General features: G+C 42.4%; 1 protein-coding gene across 1 annotated transcript; it reads left to right on the top strand.

Moving 5' to 3' along the window:
- Positions 1-1060: 1060 nt before the first annotated feature.
- LMAN1 (lectin, mannose binding 1) lies at positions 1061-22886 on the top strand. Its single transcript, XM_082191512.1, has 13 exons — positions 1061-1319; positions 4883-5037; positions 5120-5227; positions 6918-6979; positions 7704-7803; positions 8723-8846; positions 9584-9642; positions 10616-10748; positions 11445-11638; positions 11739-11809; positions 16268-16421; positions 17808-17929; positions 20073-22886. Exons 1-13 carry the CDS (start codon positions 1091-1093, stop codon positions 20107-20109), a joined length of 1548 nt encoding a protein of 515 aa, XP_082047638.1. The 5' UTR covers positions 1061-1090; the 3' UTR covers positions 20110-22886.
- Positions 22887-23664: the final 778 nt, after the last annotated feature.

Raw genomic sequence — 23664 nt, 5'->3', positions numbered from 1 at the left:
AACATTTCCAAAAATGATATGCTAATATCACTCATTTTCTGAGTGCTGATCCTTGTGTAGCCAAAATGGCAAGATCCATGCACAAGAGGGAGGTATTTCCAGGTTTGGGGAAACTCCCAAGGTTTGCAGAAGTATAAAAAAGATATTGAGATGAAAACATCCTTAAAAGGAGTGGTGGGTTAGGGCTGGCTGGAACTCTGACAAGGAATACTGCCCTCCATGCTGCAACGTTTTGCTGCAGATCACACTTGTTACAGTATTCCTAATGTGCAGGGAAACGTTCAATCCTTTGGTGTTGAAACCTTTTTCTTTCTTTCTTTTGCAAAGGTGAGCCATAGCAGGACGAGACATGGAATTGGGTGGCTGAGCTCCTGAGATAGTTGAAAGAATTGACTTCAGGCCTTGGCGAGAATTTTGGAGATAACTTTCCTTCGGGTTGGGGGGAAGCAAAATATTAACCACATAGATTTTGCAGACAAGCGATGTGTCATTTTACAATCAATTTATACGCGCTTCACTATGAACTCCTCACGTCATCTATTCGGATAGCAAAAGGCTATGTTGCTTGCGTTAACTGCTCGCCCCTTAATTTCTTTTTTTTTAGGATCGATTCTAAGGCATCGTGAAAAAGTGAAAGGCAATGGACTGCCATGGATATAATAGAGTGATTATGTTATGTTAGGATCAGGGTTAGACCCTTCCTTAAGTTGCTTCTGCCACAAATAGGAGATGTCACAGATATTGGAGGGCGGAAGAGAGAGAGAACAAGACCCACATAAGCGAAAAGCGCACAAAATGATGAGGTGTTGATGGTTGCTGGACTTTTAAAGCGAGGGTAGCGAGTGGGCGGGGACTCTGCTCAAACCACGTGGGTCCACAACGCCCTCGCACCCCCCTCCTCGTCTTGTGGGCGTGGCTGGCTGGGTTACTACGCAGGAGGGGCGGGGCGATAAAACGAGGCGCCGCCCACCCGGCCGCGGCGCTCTTCGCCTCGCTGGCCGCGCTCTGGCCCCGCCCACCCCCCGGGAGCCTCGGCCAATCAGGTAGCGCCCTGTTGGCCGAGCCGGGTCTGCGCGCAGCTGGGGCCAAGATGGCGGCGGTGTGGGTGCAGAAGGGGAGCCCGGCTGAGAGGTTTCTTGTAGCAGTCCTGCTCTGCCTCGTCGGCAGCCTCCTCCCCAACACAGACGCCACCGGCCAGATAGACGCCGGAGCTGCCGGCCCTGCGCCGCCTCACCGGCGGTTCGAGTACAAATACAGTTTCAAGGGGCCGCACTTGGTGCAGGGGGACGGGTCGGTGCCTTTCTGGGTGCACACGGGCAGTAAGTACCGGCGGGCAGGGCTCCGCGGGTGGAGGGGAGGGAGCGCCAGGGGTCCCACGGCTTCACGTCAGGCCCGGGGCTTCTGCTCCGGGAAGCGCCGCAAGCAAATAGCAAAGGCGAGGGGGCCCTTGAGCGCGTGCAGAGTGCGGCTGCCTCGCTCTCTGAGCATGCGCGGTTTGTCTACGCGCGCCTGGGGTTCACAGGGCCAGCAGATTCTCCGCCCTCACGAAAAATTAAAAATGTACTTATTACGACCACCCCGGCGGGGGGAAGCTGCAAACCTAGAGAGGCCTCCCTGGCGTTGAGGTCTGCTTCCTGACCTCCTTATCTGTATGGTCTGCCACGTGGCCCTTCTGGACTTTCTCCCCTCGCCCTTAATAGTACAGGTAGGAGAAGCTTCGACATGCTCACGATGGGGAAAGCGAGGCATATGGCTGGAGGTTGTGTGTTGTTCTCCCTTCATCCCAGGTATTTTGGGGTTTTCCCGTGCGGTTGCTGCTGCTTCCTTATCAGCAGTAGGTAAAGTGGGCCAAAGGTTGACGGTGGTCCTCTACCTTTGGTGCTGAGATAGTTGCACAAAATGCTGAAAGCTAAATGAAAACATAGTCTGTTCAGCCAAGGCATTACTTAGCAGGAGCGCATATTTGGGAGAAAATAGGGGGGAAACACAGATCACTTTTAAAGCCTTAGCTGAGTGCTCCTAAGTGCTTGGTTAAGTCTTGCTGTGTGCACACACATTCTTTTTGTAGAGCTTATAAGGAAAGCAATGCTTGCTGCTCAGAGCGATGGTGATATTTATTGGCCTTCTATGTAGGTCTTGTAATTATGCCCATCCAAAATTACTAACATTAATATATATACAGTGGTACCTTGGGTTAAGTACTTAATTCGTTCCGGAGGTCTGTTCTTAACCTGAAACTGTTCTTAACCTGAAGCACCACTTTAGCTAATGGGGCCTGCCGCTGTGCCACCAGAGCACAATTTCTGTTCTTATCCTGAAGCAAAGTTCTTAACCAGAAGCACTATTTCTGGGTTAGCGGAGTCTGTAACCTGAAGCATATGTAACCCAAGGTACCACTGTATAGTTAGATAGTAGCCTGTTAAGTGCTGACAGAAGTGGGACTCCAGAAACAATGATGCCTCTAAACACCAGTTGCTCTGGAGTCAGATTATACCCACCATGGCTCTAGCCATTGATAGTCTTATCCTCTGTGTTTCCAGCTGTCTTTTGCAGCTAGCTAAGTTGGTGCCTATTGCTGTCTCCTGTAGGAAAAAGTTCCATAGTTCCAACTATGCATCGCGTGAAGAAGTATATTTTTTTAACCTGTCCTGAGTCTTCCAACATTCACCTTCAGTGGGTTTCTAAAAGTTCTTGTGCCATGTGAGAATGAGGGGGGGAAAGTCTGTCAAGCTTTTCCCCATGCCATGGCTAATTTCATAAACTTTTGTCGTGCATCAGGTCTTCTATGATGTGAATGCAATGAGGATAAAAGGTCTGGTGCCACTGTTTTCAAACCTGTTGCATATTGGAATGGATGCAGGGAACCTGTGGCCCTCCAGACGTTGTTGGACTACAACTCTTTCCATCTTCAGGCAGCATGGCCGATGGTCAGGAAAATTAGTTGAGATCCAGCAACATCTGGCTGCAGCTTCCTCACTCCTGCCTTACATAGTAGTATTCACTCTAGATGCGTGCCTTTTCTCCTTCCTGCACCATGCACACACTTCTGCCTGTTGCTACTGCTATTGCTCATTTATATAGCAACACTACCGTGCTACACAGAAGTGATTTGGCTTCTCTTTAAAGGAATTGCAAGGTTTGGGCAGGGAGTCGTGGCTTTATTAGCACAGACACACCGTTGCCACCTCATCTTTCAGTTGGTGAATACCTGTCACCTACGGTACTCTTTTTGTTTTATATTATTGGCTTATTGGTACAGGTCTTTCCTCACCCTTTCCCCCAATCCTTTGTAACCAAGAGTAAAGACTTGTTGAATGTGACTTGAGCAGAAACTCCATTCTAACTCCGTTCTCAAGAAAACCACAAGCCTTTATTTCCTGCACTCCTTCATACTGTGACATTATTTTATTAAACTCTGTCCCAATTTTATAGCATGTAGGCAGAGGCTGTAATACTTTATTGTCCTTGAATGCTGTTACTGTATGTGTTCATGTTCATTCTGCTTTAAGAACTTCAGCATATAAAGCTTGCTGATGGAGCAGCGTATTTCTTTTTACAGAAGTGTTTACACTGTCGTGCTGCTTTTCTATGGTAGGTGATTAGTAGCATCTTTCAGTCCCATGAGGTAAACCACACCATATGGTGCTTAGGTAAGCCACGAAGATGTCTCTGTAATAGGTTTCTTTAAATGTGTTCTGACAAGCAAAGTGCTCTTTCTGTCGCTTGTTTGTTCAGGTCATTACCCCCTGTGCCACTTTATTGCAGTGAGATACCTACAGTTTAAATGATTTTACTCATATAAGTGTGTCTAATGGACAGAAATAATTTTTATTCATTCTGGTAATAGTGACTACTGATTGGAGGGCGGCAGCTATTCCTTACTAGGTCCTAAATAACATATTAGGATCTTGGGACCTGCTGTCAGCGGCCTGCTTTAGCAACTTGATCCCACTCAGGGACTTTCCGTACCTAACATGTGTTTGGTCTTGAGGTTGTAAATTCAGATTTCAGTGTGTGACTTGTCATTAGTTTGCTAACTCAGTACATGATGCAAGTGCCAAAAGAATGGTCTAAATATACTCTTTAAGAATGAGTATGTTCTTTTTATTGAACATGTGAAATTACTTTAAACTGAAATTTTGCTTGTGGCTGCCTGCTTTCTTTGTTTTAGTCAAAGCATTTATAGAAATGCCATATGGGAAACCATTGTATAGTTATGGTGATGTGTCACAAATGACAGAAATGAGAGCCCTGCTTATATTTTTTTCTGTGTCCAGCAGCATCTGTTTCTCTGACCCCCTCTGACAATTATTTCATTTTAATAAAATATATTAAAATAAAAACTTTAGTCTTATAAGAGTTGATTAATTTGGTCTTAATCCATGTATTATACTGTGACTTCTTTTTGTCTTTATTTCTAATTTACCAGCCTCACTGCCTGCAATTTGTTCTAATGTTGACTGCTCTGTCATTGATTAAACCAGCACTTGAAACATGAAGCAAATAACTTCTGATACTGCAATCATTTGATTGAATAAACACTAAAGAAACGCTCACACTTAACACAATAGCCTTGTTATTAATGAACTGGGGAAAACAAACAAAATATCTGCACACTGTTTTCTTGAAACCTTGGGCAGAACAGGACGTGGTTATACAGCTAATATGAGCGGCTTAGTGTATTGCAATATATTTTGCAAAGTACTTATTTCTATAGTGTAATATAATATTGGAATGGCATATGAGAGGGGTAAAACAGATGTAATTTTCAGTTGTCAAAAATAAATTATGCAAATGGAGCCAAAGGTGTGTGTTTTTCTGCAGCAGTTGTTCTTTGAAACACTTGATGATTTTAAAAATCTGTTTCTTACTTTCATTTCAGATGCTATACCCAGTGCTGATCAGATAAGAATAACTCCATCATTAAAAAGTCAGAGGGGATCAGTGTGGACAAAAAACAAATCTATATTTGAATACTGGGAAATTGAAGTGACTTTCCGAGTGACAGGGAGAGGACGAGTAGGAGCTGATGGACTGGTAGGTAGAATGGTTGCATTTGCAGACAAATCGGTTGTATGAACCCGAGATCTAAAATTTAGATTTGAATTTTTCTAAATAGGCAGTCTGGTTTACAGAAGAACAAGGCTTAGACGGTCCTGTTTTCGGAGCAGCAGATAACTGGAATGGAGTTGGCATCTTCTTTGACTCATTTGACAACGACGCAAAGGTTAGTGGAAAGCCATACAGAATATGCATAGCAAATAAAGTTCTCTGATAGTGTGTGTAGTAGCCCTATTTTGTATGAGGTTCTGTAGACTCTAGATGCCCATTTCTTAAGATAGCTGATGTGGAACATGTGGATTTACAGCTAGTTTGCACTTGGAAGCAAGTCCTACTGAATTTAATGACTTGCCATAGAATTATCACCTAAAATATATTTTGCAGAGCAGGTGCATAAACTGTCTCTTGTTGCCAATAGTAGAATCTTAGCACAGGATCCTATGAACATCCGTATCAGTACAGTTGCTCAAAGGATTGGGAGGTAATAAATGCTTGGGTTCCTTGAAGATCATTTAACTATTTACATGGTATCCCATCATATATTGTTAGAGTGGATAGCATGTTGGGGCAAACATAAAATGATTTATTTATTTATTTTGTAATTGCATTGTTGTGTTTTTAAAACAAAACCTTGACCCTTTCATTTGCCACAGCCAAAGTGGGAACTTGTTCACTGGGGAAACTGTTATAGTGCATAATGCCCATCTATGCAGATAGAGTGGGTATGTGCAAGATGCTTTCAGGATAATGTAAGAGTAACTCTGCATTTGGACACATTGGAAGAGAATGCATTCGTACATATTTTCTATTGAGCTAGAATGGATGCAAGTGCCTTCTGAATTAGGCAAAAGGGTCTGTCTCATCTGGCTTTGTCACCAGATAGTTCTGATAAGCCCATAGATGGGGAAAAGGCAGTAGCTTTCTTTCACTGTTGCTTTTCAGGAACTGATACGCAGAGGTATGCTGCCTTTGAAATACAGGTTCCATATAGCCCTCATGACAAGCTAGATCATGTTGCTTAGACCTGTTCTTCATGAGTTTGACTTCTTCCCTTCCATGTCTTATGTGAAAATGCAACAACACTGAAGTTGGTAAAAAAAAAAAATCAAACATAACTGTAAATAATGAAGTGGTGGGGGTAGAGAAAGAAGAGCAACTTCTCTTAATCTCTGAATTAGCACCCCTTTTGCATGAAATCTAGAGAGTTTTGTATAAAAATTGGTTGCTTTTTCTTAAAAGTTTAAGGGCCTCATTCAGCCACCCAAAGTTCTTCATGTTGGCAAGTCTTGCTGAACAGGTGTGGCCCAATATAAAGAGCTATTTCATTGATAGGTTTTGCTGGGGTTTTTTGATTGCTTCTCTAACATTTCAGTTATTTTGTTAGAGATAGTGGTATCGCACCAAGTCTTAAAAGTCCTTGGCTTTGATTTTTCCTGTTGTGTGTTAAGCTGTCCAGCTTTACTTAGCTCTTTGCATACTTCTGAACAATGCCTTTTACTGTTAATCTTCTTACTCGTGAATACTAATGCTTCAAGCTGGCATTGTTTATTCTCTGATAAGATATGAATAGTCTGTATCAAGTGTTATTATTTAATAAATTTCTGTATTATAGGAAGAGCATGGGGCAGTTTACAGTATAAAACACAAAAATACATACAATAATAACAAACAAAAACAATATCCCCCTCCACACAGTTGAAAAGTTGTGTTAACTGGCTCTCTGAACACTTCATAGGCTCCTCACTGGCCCTGCTTCACACCCCAAGTGCTTTTTGCCTGGCTGCAATGAGTTCCAGATTAGACTTAAAAGCCACTTTTGAGAGAGACTTTTATCTTGATATGTGTTTCCCCCTCAGAAAAACAACCCAGCGCTGATCGTTGTTGGCAACAATGGCAAGCTCCATTATGACCATCAAAAGTAAGTTCTCTGTGGAAAGATATTTGGAAGGCTTATAAACCAGGGTGAAAATTCTTTAAATTATGTTTGTTTGCTTTCATTTTGATTTCATCCTGTGCAATGACAGAGGGTTGCAGCATGTTCTAAAATGAGCGAAAGCTGGGTGTATATTTGGGATTCCCCAAATACAGTTGTTTCTTTGTGAGCGTTTTAGTGTTGCATGTGCGCTGATGCAGATATCATCATTTTTTATTATTACTATTAATGAGTAGGAAAAATGAACTCAAAGCAACTGAGAAACAGATATGAAAGCAAGGGTAAAAACAACCTAAAAGACAATGATAATAATAAAGGAGCAAATTGAATTCAACTCCGCCCCACTAAAAATATGCAGAGTTGAGCTCCCAAGGCATTGGTGAATAGAACTATTTTTTTAACCTCATGCCTAAAAACAGATAAAGATGATGACAGGTTTCATATCATGGCTAACAGTAGTTAAGCTTCCCTGAGTCTTTGCCAGGAACTGCAAGTGGTTTTTTTTAAACCACTTGCAGTTCCTGGCAAAGAGGGGATTTTTGCTGCATGTAGTTTCTTCTTTAGAGTGTACGTTAATGGAAATTATGGTAAGTATTTCATTTCTTGATTAGATCGCTTGGACTTTATTCTAGTCATGGTGTCAACACTGCACACCTGTGTGTATTCTACCATATTTCTGGTTTTAAAGTTTGTCTGTTTCCTCTTAAAGTGATGGTTCCACACAAGCCCTGGCGTCGTGTCAAAGAGACTTTCGTAACAAACCTTACCCTGTTCGAGCAAAGATCACATACTACCAAAAGACGCTGACTGTATGTACTCTTAATTCTCATTATATTGCTCTCACTATACTTTTCTGTGTGTGCATATTTTAATGTTGCAGTCTCTGAGCAGGCATACTTCCTTAGGGATTTAAAAGCTGGGAAATACTATTAATGAAAGCAAGATGTGTGTGTCTTTGTTAGGAGAGCCCAGGTAATTTGTACAATCAGAGTTTGTATTCCATTTGTTTATAGTTTAGCCTATTGCATCTTGCAGAACAACATTTCCCCCCTCAAAGCTAAACAGAAGTTGGGTGGAGCATGGAAAAACGTGGCACTTTATTGATTGCATTCATAGTAAGGACTGCAGGGTAACTAGGGATTATTATCATACATTGTGTCTTTAGGTATAAAGAATGGAATTCTCAATAAATAGGCTGCACTACAGGCTTGAAGTAACAAATTAGATGGTGCCCCTAATTAATGGAAATTTAAATAGTGTTTTAAATTACAATTTTATCGCATAATTTACACAGATTAAGGCTGCATTTTAATGTTTTGATGTTGTATTTTAATCTTGTTTTTAAGTTGTATTCATTCAACTTGTTTTTATTATTGGTTGTTAGCCGCCCTGAGCCCGGCCTTGGCTGGGGAAGGCGGGGTATAAATTTATTATTATTATTATTATTATTATTATTATTATTATTTACACAGATTAAGATGTAGGAGCAAGCTAGTTGGCCTTGGGCATCACAATGAGTTCCTCACCATATGTTTGAGGGTGGGTACAGAGGAATTCCACTGTAATTGACATACATTTAGCATCTCTACTAAATCTCAGGTGGCAGAATGGCAGGAAACCCTCAGAAAGTTTCTGCCAGTTGAAATAGACCTATATGGGCTAGACAGGGAATTCGCCAAACACTGTATGAGGCAACTTCCTATCTTTACATCTCTCGCTCTTTAAAAGATATTGATCAACAATGGATTTACTCCAGACAAAGAAGACTATGAGTTTTGTGCCAAAGTGGAAAACATGGTGCTTCCTTCAAATGGATACTTTGGGATCTCTGCAGCAACTGGTGGCCTTGCAGGTAATTTTTTGGAACTCAAAACATACCTTCTCTCCTTCCTTTTTAGCAAAGACTTCCCCGCTCCCTTGGGTAAAACTGCTAAATTGTGAAATGTCTGCCAGCTTAGGAACAAGAGAATTGGCCACCATGACTGGCACCTGATGCTAATGTGCTTTGTGGAAGTCTGCAGAAGAAAGGATGTAGAAGTTCAAGTCGTTGCCCTAGATGCGTTCCTTTCGGTTAAATCGCTTCTGGTTCGTGGCACTTGTACATACCAGTGCTATTGGTGGGTGGGGTTGGGCAGAGACTCCTTTGTGAGTTTCTCTTCCAATGGAGAGAAACAGAATCAAGAGCAATGGCTCCAGTAAGAACGCTTCTGTATAGCACTGTTCCCAGTCTAGGAGAATGCTGGTTTTAACTTCATGGAGGCTCACACTGATGTCCTTTAAGATCTTTGCCACCAAGAGCTTCAGGAGCAGGGAGATTGTTGCTTGAGGAAATACAGGTACAAAGTTCTCTTAGAAAGTGCCATGATGCTGGAGTCTGCCACAGTCATCTCTCTGGGGCCCCAGATGCTGACAGTCAGCTTTGCTATGCATATCTGTTGATGCATCTCAGCAATCTTAATGTGTGGTACTGCTGGTCACGCAGTGGACCAGGTGCAGAGACGAACTTTCTTTTATACTGATGTCATTCTACTGTGTTGGAACAATCAGCTAATAACTTGCTGTGTTTGGGATTTTTTTTTTTTTACCTAGATGACCATGATGTCTTGTCTTTCCTGACTTTCCAGTTGACGGAGCCTAGCAAAGTCGCGGTAGGCATCCTTGGGCAATAAAAATTACTTCCCTCGATGTATTTGTGTGAAAGGGGCTTTGTGGGAAAAGAGATTTTCCCCGTTCATGTCAGCACTGGAGAATACTTCACTCTCACAGTTTGAAGAGTGTTTAAATGAAACAAAAGATGAATGTTTGGCTTGCAACTGGGGGAACTTCCTTCTTTTTATATATAATGGTGTTTTGGCAGCCATCACTCTTCTGCAAACTATCTGCCAATTTGTGCTTCAGTTCTAATGTATTACCTTAAATTCTACTTTCAGTCAATGATACCTAACCTTTGGATAAGGAGAAAAGAATTGCTGTAGAGTTATTTAGCTGAACGTCGCTTCCACATAGGTTCTTTAAGGTGAATGCCCTGAAGCCTTAATGATTGAGGAGCTGTCATTGACATCAATATTTGAATATTGCATTCATGAATTTGATGGGCTCCAGGTAGTAGATGATGGCACGCTGGTTATGAAGTCCTTTCCTTAAACTTTGCAGTGTCTTGATTTGGCCTAGCCAAAAACACACATTGGGATGCCAGAAAACCACGATTGCTTGAATTCAGCAGCTGTAATGCATGTACAAGGTCCTGTGTGGTTGGGATGAAATTGCTTGCCCAGAGCAATGTGGGTGAGAATGCAATGCAGAACTGGATGCGGCTGTTGCTTTGAACTGATTGGATGCAGGTTAGAGGGGGGTGGTCTTCTTATTGTACCATCTGTCAACATGGTCAACATGATCTAAAAAATATTGGTCCATGCTTGATTGTTAGTGTGTGAGAACAGGCCAGAGGGAAGTGGTATATTAGCGATTTGTTAGTTCATTAGGAGAAAGTCATGTGAAGAAATGCTAACTTTTCTGGCTTCTAATGGTAGGGGTAGGTCTGGATGCAGAATACCAAAGATATTTGCTGGAGACATTCAGAATAGCCTCCTAAACAAATTTCTCTTAAAATTGGTTTTATAGCCTCCCCCTGATACAGAAATTCCTGAAAAGGACAAAGAGAAATATCAAGAAGAGTTTCAGCATTTCCAGCAAGAGCTGGACAAAAAGAAGGAGGAATTTCAGAAGGAGCACCCTGACATGCAAGGGCAGCCTAGTAAGTGGCCAGGTGACTGGGAAGAGGGATGACTCTGTTTCAAATATTTGCCTTCTTGTGATGCATTCATCTTGATTTGCTGTTAGACATCTGCTATGGTAATATCTCCTTAAACCATAATAAAAATAAGCTATGATTTTTAATGATTGAGTTGGTATGGTCGTGCACCCTGCTACACTAATGGTTGCTTCATTTGCACAGTGCTTCTGCCAGGAAGCAAGCAAGGGTGGCTTCAGTCATTCAAACCTGGGTTCATGACTTCCTTCTCTCCAAGCCAAAAACGAGTGGAAACCAAGAACAAACTTTGCGTTCTGCTGATGGTTTGGAGGGAAGCAAACCATGAGCCGGGTTTGGACAAATCAAGCTAAATGAGGCTCATTTCCTGGCATGATTTCATTGACATTCATTTCATTGACATTATTTACATATAAACACACATGGAGCACTGCAACATGGCTCCCTCTCTCTCTAGCATCAGACAGCTAAGAGAAAAGGAACAAAGGACAATGGTCCCACTTCACGGAACACAGTAACACAAACATCCTGTCTCCATCACTTCCCACTTTGTGGAGTCAAAACATACACCTTCATGTGAAAGCCAACAATCCCATGACTGCAATCACGGAGCAGGAATTCTAACATTGATAACGTATACCTAGAATGTCCTTTCAGTTTGTTTCTTATTTGTTTTTTAAGCGGATGATCTCTACGAGACTATGAGTGATCGTGAGCTTAGGCAAATCTTTGAAGGCCAGAATCGAATTCATCTTGAAATAAAGCAGCTCAACAGGCAGTTGGACATGATTCTGGATGAGCAGAGGAGATACGTCTCTACAGTGGCAGAAGAGATTTCCAAAAGAGGAAGTGGTGGCCCAGCACAGCCAGGCCAGGCAAGCAAAACACGCAGTTCATGCATGTCTCTCAGGTCCCTTTCTTTGCTGTTCTTCACTAACTGTATTGGGTTTGTGTCTCTTTCTGTGTTTCCTTAAGGTCTCCCAACAGGAGCTAGATAATGTTGTAAGAACTCAAGAGGAGGTCCTGAGACAAGTCATCGAAATGAAGTAAGAGTGCATGCACAAAAGAGGACCCCCACTTTGTTTCTGAGTTGTGTTTCATGTTGCCTGGTGCATATACAGAAGTGTTGGGACTTGGGATTTCCTTGCTCTTTATAATGCGCTTGAGAAATGTGTTATCTTTGCTCACTTAGCCTTTATCATTGCAACCATGAATGATAGCAGAACAAAGAAAATTAGTAATTACAACAAAACGAAATGTACACAATAATAGTTTAACTTATTTATTACACTACCAAGAAGGTAGAAAATTGGCTCTAACTTTAGAAGCCACCAAGGCAAACCCTACCTCCACCGATCCATTATTGCACTAGTATTTTGCAATATAACACATTGACACATTATTGCAAGAAGCCAACAGAAAATAGAATTTCTGCCATTCAGACCTGCTAGCTCCCCCCCCTGCCCCGCCCAAGAGCTGGATTGAGAAATTTTAAACGAATTGCAGAAAAGCAGGGCGATATATACATCTTCTGTAACACCACTGCAATCTCTTAGAGGGTTTAGAATGTTTTTCTAGGCTTCCTTTTTTAATTTAAAGGAGTAGCAGCCAACCTGATGCCCTCCGGAAGTTTTGTGGGCTACAGCTCCCATCACCCCTGGCCACTGGCCATGCTGACTGGGGCTGATGGGAGCTGTAGTTTAACATCATCTGGAGGGCACTATACTGGGCAAGCTGCCTAATAGGAAGCCTCGTTACCTTCTGTTTATTTGTGTAGGGCTCCTTTCTATTCGTTTTTTTCTCTGTTCACTGCTTAAGCGTTTTACACAGTGCAGCACCCAATGTATTTACAGACTTCTAGGGGACTCTGAAATGCAAGCAAATATGTTTCTGTAAGGTGGTAGAGTTTCCCCCTAAAATAGCATGTGTTTGGGTAAACTGAGGTCGCTTTACGATGATAAAATGGGAGAGGGTTCCAGGTGGTAGGCCTGCAAAACCAACAGTTCTGGCAGTAGAGTTTTGAGTAGCTGTGTGGCAAGGTTCGTTGGCGCGAGAGGAGAGCTTTAGGGCTGATAGTTGAGAGGACCGTGTGAATGAGCTTGCTGGACAAAGTGTGGCCTTTGTGCCCTCTATGCAGTCCCACCTATGGAGCACTCTAAAGCAGTGGTAGCATGGCTAATGGTCAAGGATGATTGGAGTTAGTAGTTTGGAACACCCTAGAGGACTCCCCTTTGGCTACCCCTCTTCTAAAGCTTTTGCCAGGAAGCTGGCGCTTGCCTCTTACTCCCAGAGGGAGATGTACCAAGTGTCAACACATGTTCTTGTACACAGAGTAAGCACCCGCCCAAACAGTTGTTTCCTGACAAATGCATTACTGGGCTCTGCTCATCAGAATGCCTGTGAGCTTGTGTCGCCCCTGTGTTCAGTTTGAAAACAAGAGAGGGGTATACCTTGTAGGAGATGTTCTTGCAATCTTCGCGCAACGGCTTTGAACCGTTAACGTTGATCACTGTTAATGGTTCAAGGACTGCTCCTTCAGTGTGCCTAAGTAGGTCAGCTTTTATAGAATAAAGATTATAGAATGTACTTCCATTTTCACCCTTGTTTCTTGGGGACGGCTTTTATTTTAATATTCTTGGCAAATCTTTTTGCCGGACAAGTAAATTAGATTTCCTTGTTAACATCAGAAGCCTGCCCTTTTAGTGACTACTTATTAAGAAAGCTTTTGCGTAACATCATCTTAATATTTTCAGCTTGAGATTAAAGAATGTCTTGCGGATACAAAACAAAAACAAATCAGTATCCCCAACCCCCAGCTTCCTGGCCTTTGTGGCCATCGCCAGAGGGGGAAAGACTTACTGTCCTTGTAATTTTCATGTCAAGATTTGTATGTTTCCTAATCGCTTCATTAGAAAAGACTTCTAGCTTATGTAGAAGAAATTGGTCCGCTTCCCTTTTTGACCAGAGCCTTGTTGAAATAAAGTGCTCTGTGTCAAGTGTATACTGGGATTTTTTATCCATAACATTTGCATTTCTGGTAACTTGACAAGTAGATGAGTTACTTGATTATAATCTATTTTAAAAACAACAAAAAACCTTACTTAAGCCTGGGAATTCCCTGCTAAACATGTAACGGTCTATATTTTTCTGGAACAATCTACACATGTGGCACGTAAACAGTTCTCTTTTAAACAATTGTTAGGGGTAAATGAGGCCAAGAGATACGTTTCATCCAGTGACTTTGATGGCTTTGAGCCTTGGTCTCCTAAAACAGTATTCTAATCCCGAACCGATGTTGAGGAACCTGTGGTCCTTGGCTATGTTGTCTGGGGCTAATAGGAATTGTGATTCTGGCAACATCTGATGGGCCAGTTCCCAACTCCTGTCTTAAACAAGGTTCTGGGATCCAGGAGGCAGTTCAGCTCCATGTTTTGCAAATTTAAATCTTATGCAACTGGTAACCAATGAATCATTCATATCTGCGAATGTTGCATCTTAACAATGCCTGCTTAAAACATGAAGCGTTTATGCTTAACTTCAGCACATAGCAACACTTAAATGAAGATGAGCTTTCCAATGTGTTTGAATGTTTACACGAAGCAGTGATTTGAATCGGTTCTTTTAAGTAAAGTTGCAATCACTGTTATTATATGGCTGAATAAAGAGCTTTACTAAAGGCTACAGGGTAAGTCTCTGAACAAAGAGTTGCTGTGAAATCATCTTTTGTCCAAGCAAATGTGAAGTTTCAAGTAAATTAATAGAAGCAAATTTGGGGCATAGACTTTGATTATTCTGTTAACAATGAAAGGGATTATCATTCATATGATGATATGTCGCTGTAGATGCTAATCCTCTTTGCAACTGGAAAGAGGCATCACAACAAGAAACTTATATGAACATATTGATTAAGAAACAGGCCTGCCTCCCTTATCCAATCAGTTTAGATGTCTAATATCACCAGTTACAGCATCTGCACTTTTTGTGGCTTTAATTTTCTTTTCTGTAAGAGCAGAAAATGAATTTATTCCAAGATAATTCTGTGTATTGCATTGATGCATGCGGGAAATGAAATTTGTCGTATAAAAGGTAATCATGGGCCATGTCTTTAAATCTTTGCTTATCCCTAAAGCATATTCTGCTGCTTGAAACAGATTTTAGCTTCCTTAGAGTTTTGACATCATTTAAAGCTTTGGGGGACTTGGATTCAGATCAGTCTTTGGAACAAAGTTATAAACTTTGCGACAGCCACAAAATATTTTATTGCACACAGCTAGGTTGCCGAAGTCTGACATTGAAACACTTTGTAGCTGCATCATCATCTGCAGAGTAGAATAATAGAATTTTTTAAATAATTCATTACTAAAGAATGGTGGGTTTTCTTACTTTATTTTTCCTTTAAAAAAATTTTAATTTCACTTTACTTCTACTTTACCTGGGCACTTTTATACCACCCAGTCAACTGTGCTGCTGATCAAGGCTGTACTCTACTTACCTAGGAGTAAGTACCATTTAACTCAGTAGGACTTACCGTATTTTTGCTCTATAAGACTCACTTTTTCCCTCCTAAAAAGTAAAGGGAAATGTGTGTGCGTCTTATGGAGCGAATACAGGCTGTGCAGCTATCCCAGAAGCCAGAACAGCAGGAGGGATTGCTGCTTTCACTGCGCAGCGATCCCTCTTGCTGTTCTGGCTTCTGAGATTCAGAATATTATTTTCTTGTTTTCCTCCTCCAAAAACTAGGTGAGTCTTGTGGTCTGGTGCATCTTATAGAGCGAAAAATACGGTAATTCTGGGCAGATGTGTATAGGACTACATCTGAGGAGAGCTGATATAATTTTGGGGTGCAGGGAGCCAGATTTGGAGCTGGACTCTAAACAACATCTGGATACGTACAGCATCTCCACCCCTTATGAAATGCATATAACTGTTGGGCTAGTGTAAGGGCTTTCCTGATGCCTATTCTAAAATGCCTTGATTTGGGGCACGTGTCCGATTGGCTCTCCACACCCAGACAACACACAAGGCTAGCTAGGTGTGCAGCCCTGGACAGCAGCAAACACTCAAACTGCAGCTTGACTTGGGCAATCTTGAGCAGCCAGTGAGGTGTGCTGTCTTATGTGAAACACAGCCGAAGCAAAAGGGAGCTTTAACCCTGCCTTCCTTGGACTGGGCAGCAGCAATGGTCGTGGTAGAATCTCACCCTTGGCTGCTCACTCCCATCTGCTGCATCTTGGTTCCATATATGGGAATAAGCAGCTGAGATACACAAAGGGACTGTTTGAATAGAGTGCTTGCTCTTAGCTTGTCTCTCTTTTCCTTGACCCTCGAAAGTAGTGGACCAAACAAACGGTGCTAAGAGAGTTGCTTGCCTCTGTTAGCTTTGCAGCTGTAGGGAGGCCAGAGAAGCTTTTGATCCTCTTTTACGGCAGCTTACTTCCTTTGGGAAGGAGGGCGAACCTCTGTTTGGAAAATATCACTATTGGGATTTTTTTGTCTCTTTCCAGGAACTCTGTGGGAGAAACACTGAGGCTAGTCAGTGGTAGTCAACATGCTGCCTCTGCTGGTGGAATCTATGAAACAACCCAGCACTTCAACGACATCAAAGAGCATCTCCATGTAGTAAAGAGGGACATCGAACATCTAGTCCAGAGGAACATGGTACTGGAGCCTCTTTGCTGCACCGTGTCTGCTTGCATGCTACCAAGGGAGTGTTTTAAGGCCTGGCAAGGTGCCAGAGTTGGGCATTTGACTTGGGCAAGGATAACTACCTCATAGGTGCTTGGATCCTAGATTGTCTGTGACAATGCTGATTAGTCCCAAAGCTTCAGAGCCGCTCAGAAGCCCCCCAAGGCTCCAGAGGAGGCTGTCAGACCGGGACTGTGCATGTGAAATTCTGCACAAACTTCCTTCCCATTGACACTCAGTTAGGTTTCCAAGTAAGCATGTTTGGGATGGTGATGCAGATTTGCTTTTTTTCACCTGGTGCCTGTCCAGTCATTTTTGCATGCTTCTTGGGTGGATCTGTGTGTGTGTGTGTGTGTGTGTGTGTGTGTGTGAGAGAGAGAGAGAGAGAGAGAGAATATGCATAGCATGAGAGACTTGAGGCGTCACTGGTTTTATTGCTAAACTTTTATTCTGAAGTAATTTTGAGGTATTTATTGTTTTCTGATAGTAGGGCTGTCTTGAGTCATTTTGAGATTAAAGACTAAAATCCAGTCATTTGAAGATTAAAGACTAAAAACCCTCGGGTCCCTTCCAGCTCTGAAATTCTATGATTCTATGGTTCTATACTAAGCTACAATGTCAAAGTACAGTGGTATCTCGGGTTACATACGCTTCAGGTTACAGACTCCACTAACCCAGAAATAGTACCTTAGGTTAAGAACTTTACTTCAGGATGAGAACATAAATCATGCTCTGGCAGCAGGAGGCCCCATTAGCTAAAGTGGTGCTTCAGATTAAGAACAGTTTCAGGTTAAGATTGGACCTCCAGAATGAATTAAGTACTTAACCCGAGGTACCACTGTATTGCCACTCTTTTGGATGGAGTTGACATGATAGCTCATCTACCAAGGCTCACTCCTCTACAGGAGAGCCACTGCCAAGAAGCCCTGGCCCCTGCTGCTGCTCATGGTTGCCTCTCTGCCTGCTTTTCCCCCCTTTCTCCCTGGCCCAGAGGGAACTGACAGCAGCAATGAGCAGGAGGATTATCAATCACCCACCTGCTCACTTGACTATTGGGTCTCTTTCGTGGCCAGCAATGGCGTAACGGTGATGAAGGGAAAGCATCAACATTGGGAGCAGTAGCCATGAAGAGGTGGTGAGAAAATTGTCTTGCCAAAGGGCCCTCCGGAACCTGAAGTTCTAGAGTGATGCCCCAAATCTCTGCCTGTCGGTAGGCTTGGTTACCTCCTGTGAATATACCAACACTCTGGTACATTCACAAGCATTCCTTGCACTCTCTTACATGGAAGCACAAGGGAAACCTTCCCTACTGCATATTGCATTTGCTGAGAAATTGTTCTCTTCCCTCTTGCTTTCTAGCCATCAAATGAAAAACCTAAATGTCCAGAGTTGCCACAGTTCCCATCATGTTTATCAACAACACACTTCTTTATATTTGTAGCAGTCCAGACTTTACTGTTCATCGGTTACATCATGTATAGGTAAGTTGGAATGCGTTTTGCATGCATCGTGCCAGAATAGAATTGATTCAGTGGCTCAAAAGTGCAAAACAGTCTCTCCTAAGCAGGCATCAGTAACTGCAGAGAGGGAGGTGTAAAAACCTTCCCTTGTCTGAACAAAATGAAATAAATGGTAGGCTTTGCCCTGTCATTGGTGCCAGGGTGACTTGGTAGCTAGCCAAAACTCCCTTTCCACCCTGCCCTCCCAAGGTCTTGCTTGCAGTGTCAGAGAGAGTTTCAGAGGTGCTTGGAATTTCTCAGGTCCCCTGCCCCACTCCAGGGAGCCACCCTCTCTTGTCCTCCCAGTTCTGAGCTCAGTAAGAACCACCCTGAAGCTGTGTTGAGCCTCAGTGATACTCTGAAAGTGAGATATCTCTGGCTGTTTTTCAGATCTCTGAAGCTCACTGTGAAGTACCCAGTTCTTCTCCAGAGCTTGAGTTTAAAGGCGCACTCTGGTGGATTTCTGACTTAAAACAATTTTTCTTAACCAGTTCCAGGTCTCAGAATTGCACACAAATACTTAGAAATTTTTTGCAGAGATGAAATCTGAGTGGGACTCCTGAGAAAGAGTCTCTTCTTTGTTTGTGCATAGATCCTCCATCTCTCTTGTGACCATCATTTCCAGGATCTTAACCACTTCATTATATTGTCTTCCATATTTCAGGAGTCTGGGCTATTTTTCCTCAGCCAGTCTGCATCCTAAAGCATAATAATAATAATAATAATCATCATCATCATCTATATACCCCACCCATCTGGCAGGGTTTCCCCAGCCACTCTGGGCGGCTTCCAACAGAATATTAAAATACAATCTTAAACATTAAAAGCTTCCCTCAACAGAGCTGCCCTCAGATGTCTTCTAAAAGTCTGGTAGTTGTTTAGCATGAACTAAGATAATTGTGCCACCCCACCTTAAATTCCGCAGTAGGAAAGCTATGCACCCCTGTGTCCAGTATTGAGGCTGTTAGGGTTAAGCATCTCGTTAGCAGCTGAAGCCTGGCAACTCCCAATAACATACCTCTCTAATCAAGGGTTCCCAAAAGTTCAAAGTACACTTCCGCGGGACAAAGAAGCAATTGCATCGCCCTTTCTCTTATGTCAGCTTTTAAGATTAGCACTGCCTACACCTTTTTCTTGCCCTAGGGCAGGGCTGGCTTCCCCCGCCCCCCAGCTTGAGTGTTGCATTCACCATACTGCATGGCAGCAGTGATGTAGGGCTCCCTCTGCTCCCCATGCAAATTAATGGCAAGCGTGATCACTCTGCTAATTTGGATAAGAAGAAAAAAAAGAGACACTCCTCCTGGCTGGCTGTAGCAATGGAGAGGAGGCTGGCAAGCCACTTCAAATGGCTTTGCGGGCCTGATTCTGGGGACAAGTGACAGACAGAGATTATGTTTGCTAGAAGTGCCAAGTTCTGTAGAACAGAAGTGGACAAGATTTTGCAGGCTAAACAACACACTGCACGGCAGTAGTCTTGCTGTCTCCTCTGTTTGTGCAGCATGCCCTTGGGGAATAGTTGCTTTGCAATGCATAAGAGCAACTTTTGGGAGCCACTTCTCCAGCCACCCCCAGTTCCAAACTGGTGGAGGACAGAGAGTTTCAGGAGGGAAATGATTTGCACAGGAAGAGTTCAACGCCATTCTCTTCCCCCACCCACCCACACATCCCTTCTTTAGTTCAAAGTTTCTACTTTCAAGGATCTTCTCCTACACTACATACAGGTGTAGGTAGTTTGTCCCTAAAAGGACCAAAAAGTTAGTGCAAAATAAAGTAGGTTAAAATGGCCACACTTTCACAAAGCTTTTTTATTATTATTTGAAATACCCTGAAACGATTTTGAAAACTCAGCCCTAACCACACTTGGGCCTGCATGTCTGTAGAGTTGACTCAGTTGGTTCAGATTCAGCTGGAAGGGTGGTTCATGCCTGTTCTGCTTCTAGTCTTAGCCCATAAAAAAGGGAGCCCAGACTAGTGCTTGTACCACTCTGGCTGATGTTTGCACCCTTGCTCTGAATTCTAGATCTGAAGTTCCTAAATCTGAAAGAGGTACTGCCTTGCTGAAATGAGCAAAAGGCTTCCTGTGTTTGGTTTTGCTAATTGCTCTCCCCTTTTTGTTTGCGTGCAGGACTCAACAAGAAGCTGCAGCCAAGAAGTTCTTTTGATGGCCAGTCTGTGTGCATCTGGTGTGTGCATGCAGAGCGTTACAGGAGTTGCAGATGAGGGAAACTTTAGTGTTTAAAATGCTTCAATATTTTAAATTATTGAGTGTTTACTGAATACACTGAATTTCAGATAAAATGTAAAATTGACAATGACGCTGAGGAAGAAATGAGACCAGTTCTGTCCTTGCGTTTCCAGGAGATGTTGGAATATGCCCCTTAATTCTACTGTCAAGATACTTCCCAGGCAGAGAACTGGGACTGTGGTCCTGCTCGCACTGATTATTACATTATCTGATTTTGGGTGGGCAGGGGGCGGGAAGAGCTGCTGTAAAACATTTGTTACATATCAGATTTATTTGGGGTTGGGAAACCTTAAAATTGCATTCCCCTTCTGTTTTATGGAAAGAGGTTGCAAAACTAGCATTCATATCTTGGGCAAGTTCAGTCTGGTATGTTGCAAGCCCACCTTCAAAAATATTCACAATAACAGTGATCAGCAGAGACATTTAATCAAAAGGTCTTTAGAGCAACGATTCAGTGGACCAACACAAGGTGGAATTTTCTTGTGTGGCAACAACGGAAGAAAACAAGTCTGCCAAATACTGTAGTCCTTTCAAGCATGTTTTGGTATAGTTCTTCTGAAACTGACCATACTTTTGTAAAAGTGTTCTTTAACCTCTCTTCAAGGAAGAGACCTTAGCTTGCATGACTTTTTAAAATTAATCTGAGTTCAGAGTATATGATATAGTGGTGGTCTTCTTTTAAAAAAAAAGTCACTGAGCAGTGTTGAAAACCATGCCAATCCTGCAGTGAACTCTTTAGAATGTTCTCCAAAACGTTGAATACCTTCACCTGGGAACATTGTGAGTGCACATGAACCGTTTTCTTACAAACTGGCCCATTGTTGATCATCCCTGCTTTTGCTGTACAGGTGTTGTTTATAATCCGCTTAAAGTTTTTGGTGCCTCACCGCCTTATCATGTAAACACATTACATGGGAATTCCCACGCCCCAACTGAAAATACAGATTTACTCTTGCCTTGTTTACATCTTGCAATTCGCTCTTGTTGCCTTCCAAATTGTATTCAAATAGCCGTGGAAATTGTAGGCCATTAATAGAATTTAAATCAGGATTTCTAACAATGTTTGACTTTAAGAATTGTATCCAGTGCTGTTCTTTTGCTTGTGGAAAGGTTTTTTGACCCTGTGAACGGAGGAGTGAGGGGAGTGAGTTTTGCCAAATGCCCCTTCCCTTCACACCATCTCTGACTTTGCTGGAGGATTTGACAACCATCTGGAGCGGGGCTGGGGAGAGGCAACGGGGATTGCAGAGGATATACACAATCAGCAAAAACTCACTTCTGTTCACAGGAGTTCTGCAAACGGAAGGACAGTATTGGAATCCACCCTGAACATTTTTCAAAAGGCAGCAACAGTCTACCACGTTCAGTATTACGTACATTAAAGGCATATTGCTCTTGTCAGCTCAGAAAAACTGAACAAATCTATGCAATAGTTTTCTCCTTCTCAAATGTGGTCTCCCCCCTTCCCTCCCTGCCATGACTTCAGTAACATTATGTGCTGAATTATAGATGTTTCTTATCAGGCTTTTATTTACTGTTTGTTGAAGGACCTGCTGCTCAAAACTTCAATTCATAACATGCAAATAAGGACAAATAAAACAGCAGCAGCATTTTTAACTAACCAAAATCATACAAGAGGGCAAATTAACCTGCTCAGACTCACACCAGCAAGTATTTTTACAGGTGCCTTGGACTAAATGAAATACGTAAAAGCTACTGTTCTTTTTTTTTAATTAAAAAAGGAACATCTGCTCAAGCTTTGCTCCACCAGCACCAAAGAAAGATACGGCTTCTACTGCAGAAAGACTTTTCAGTGCTTTTTATGCTGAAATAACTGATTTCAGTGAGATGTTTCTTTCTGAAATATCGTTGGAGAAACGAGAATCTGCTTGTAGACGACATCTCTTGTCTTCTTTCAACAAAATGTGAAACTTCCCAGCTGTGATGCATTCAATTTGAGAATTAAAATATTGAAGCAACCAGTGGTATTGTTATCTTGTGTCCGGGTGGGATAAAACTGGGTCTTGAAGTAACCTGTAGCCTGGGAAGTAATGCCAGAGCAATGCTTTTCTGAAAACTGCAGCATTTTGACCTATGCCTTGAATGGGAGTAGAAGGCTGCCAAAACACACCCCTTTTCAAAGGTGGTGTTCCAAACTGGTGCATCTTGACTTGGTGCTAGCAAAAAGAAGAGATTTGCTATGTGATCCCTGCCAATTCTACATATCTACTGGGCGTGTTTGCTTCTAAACCGAGCTACTCCCACTTTTTCATAATTCTCAGCTATACTCTCTGTTCTGGTATGTGGTCAGATGTAAGCACATTTTCCAAAAGGCTACTTGTGTTAGCATTTCTAATTGGTGTAAATACTATTCCTTTAGACTGCAAGAGAACAACGTACGAATCCAGTTTTAGAAGCTCTTTGCATCAAACCGGTGCTGTGTTGTTCACTGTTACACGTGATCGTGCTGATGATGGATAAAATTCAAACGAGCAAGTGCAGAATGTTCTTAACTATGTACAGACCACCTTCTGTGGGTGAAACCTACTGTTTAATGGAAAAACACTGCTGAAGATAACTTTGTATCGTCAACTCCCGTATGCTTAAAAGAAAAAGCTGTCCTGTTGTCCTCAAAATCCAAGCACTTAAAGGAAATTGGAAATGAATTTGAATAAAAGTACCTATTTTTAGCAATGATTTGTTGACATTTGTAATTTGTCAAAGCTGCGCTGGTAGCGGGAAGGAGGAACGAGATGCTTAAGGTGATTGTTTTAAAGTGATTCAACCTATAATATGAAGACTTATCTGTATAGAAAGTAAAATATCCCAAGTCCCCCCCCCCCAGTATTACTGAATGCAGCCTCCATACCTTTTATATCCTAGCAACTCTTCCCAGGCCCTGCTTCTCACTGCCTGGCCTTGACTGCTTCTGCGTGGCTGGGATATGCCCTTAGAATCTTGACCACAACTGTGTCCATGCTCCCATTTAGTCTGCACCCACCACTGGTTTGAGAAGCGATGTGCACACAGCATTAGCCCCAATCCATATCCATCCTTTTCATTTCTTATGAAGTACAGTTATACCTCATGTTACGTTTGCTTCATGTTACATTTTTCAGGTTGCGTCCCATGGCAACCCGGAAGTACTGGAAAGGGTTACTTCCGGGTTTCGCTCCTCACGCATGTGCAGTAGCGCTAAATCGCGCTTTGCACATGCGTACAAGCACCAAATCATGCTGCTCACCTGCGCAGATACGGCGCTTCAGGTTGCGGGCTTTTCATGTTGCGAACGGGCCTCTGGAACTGATCCCGTTCGCAACCAGAGGTACCACTGTACTGCATTTTGATGTGTCTTCCCTCTTCCCTCCCTCCATGGGTTCCATATTTAATATGAAATTTTCTGCATCTTTTTCCTTTAGCCATCTGTTATGTATCTATTGTTGCCATAAATAATTCCACATTACAAGTGATT

Source organism: Podarcis vaucheri, assembly GCF_965113315.1.
Source record: "Podarcis vaucheri genome assembly, chromosome: 11".
Lineage (NCBI taxonomy): Eukaryota > Metazoa > Chordata > Lepidosauria > Squamata > Lacertidae > Podarcis > Podarcis vaucheri.
Note: the sequence above shows the minus strand (reverse complement) of the source record. Positions and strands in the feature narration are given on the sequence as shown.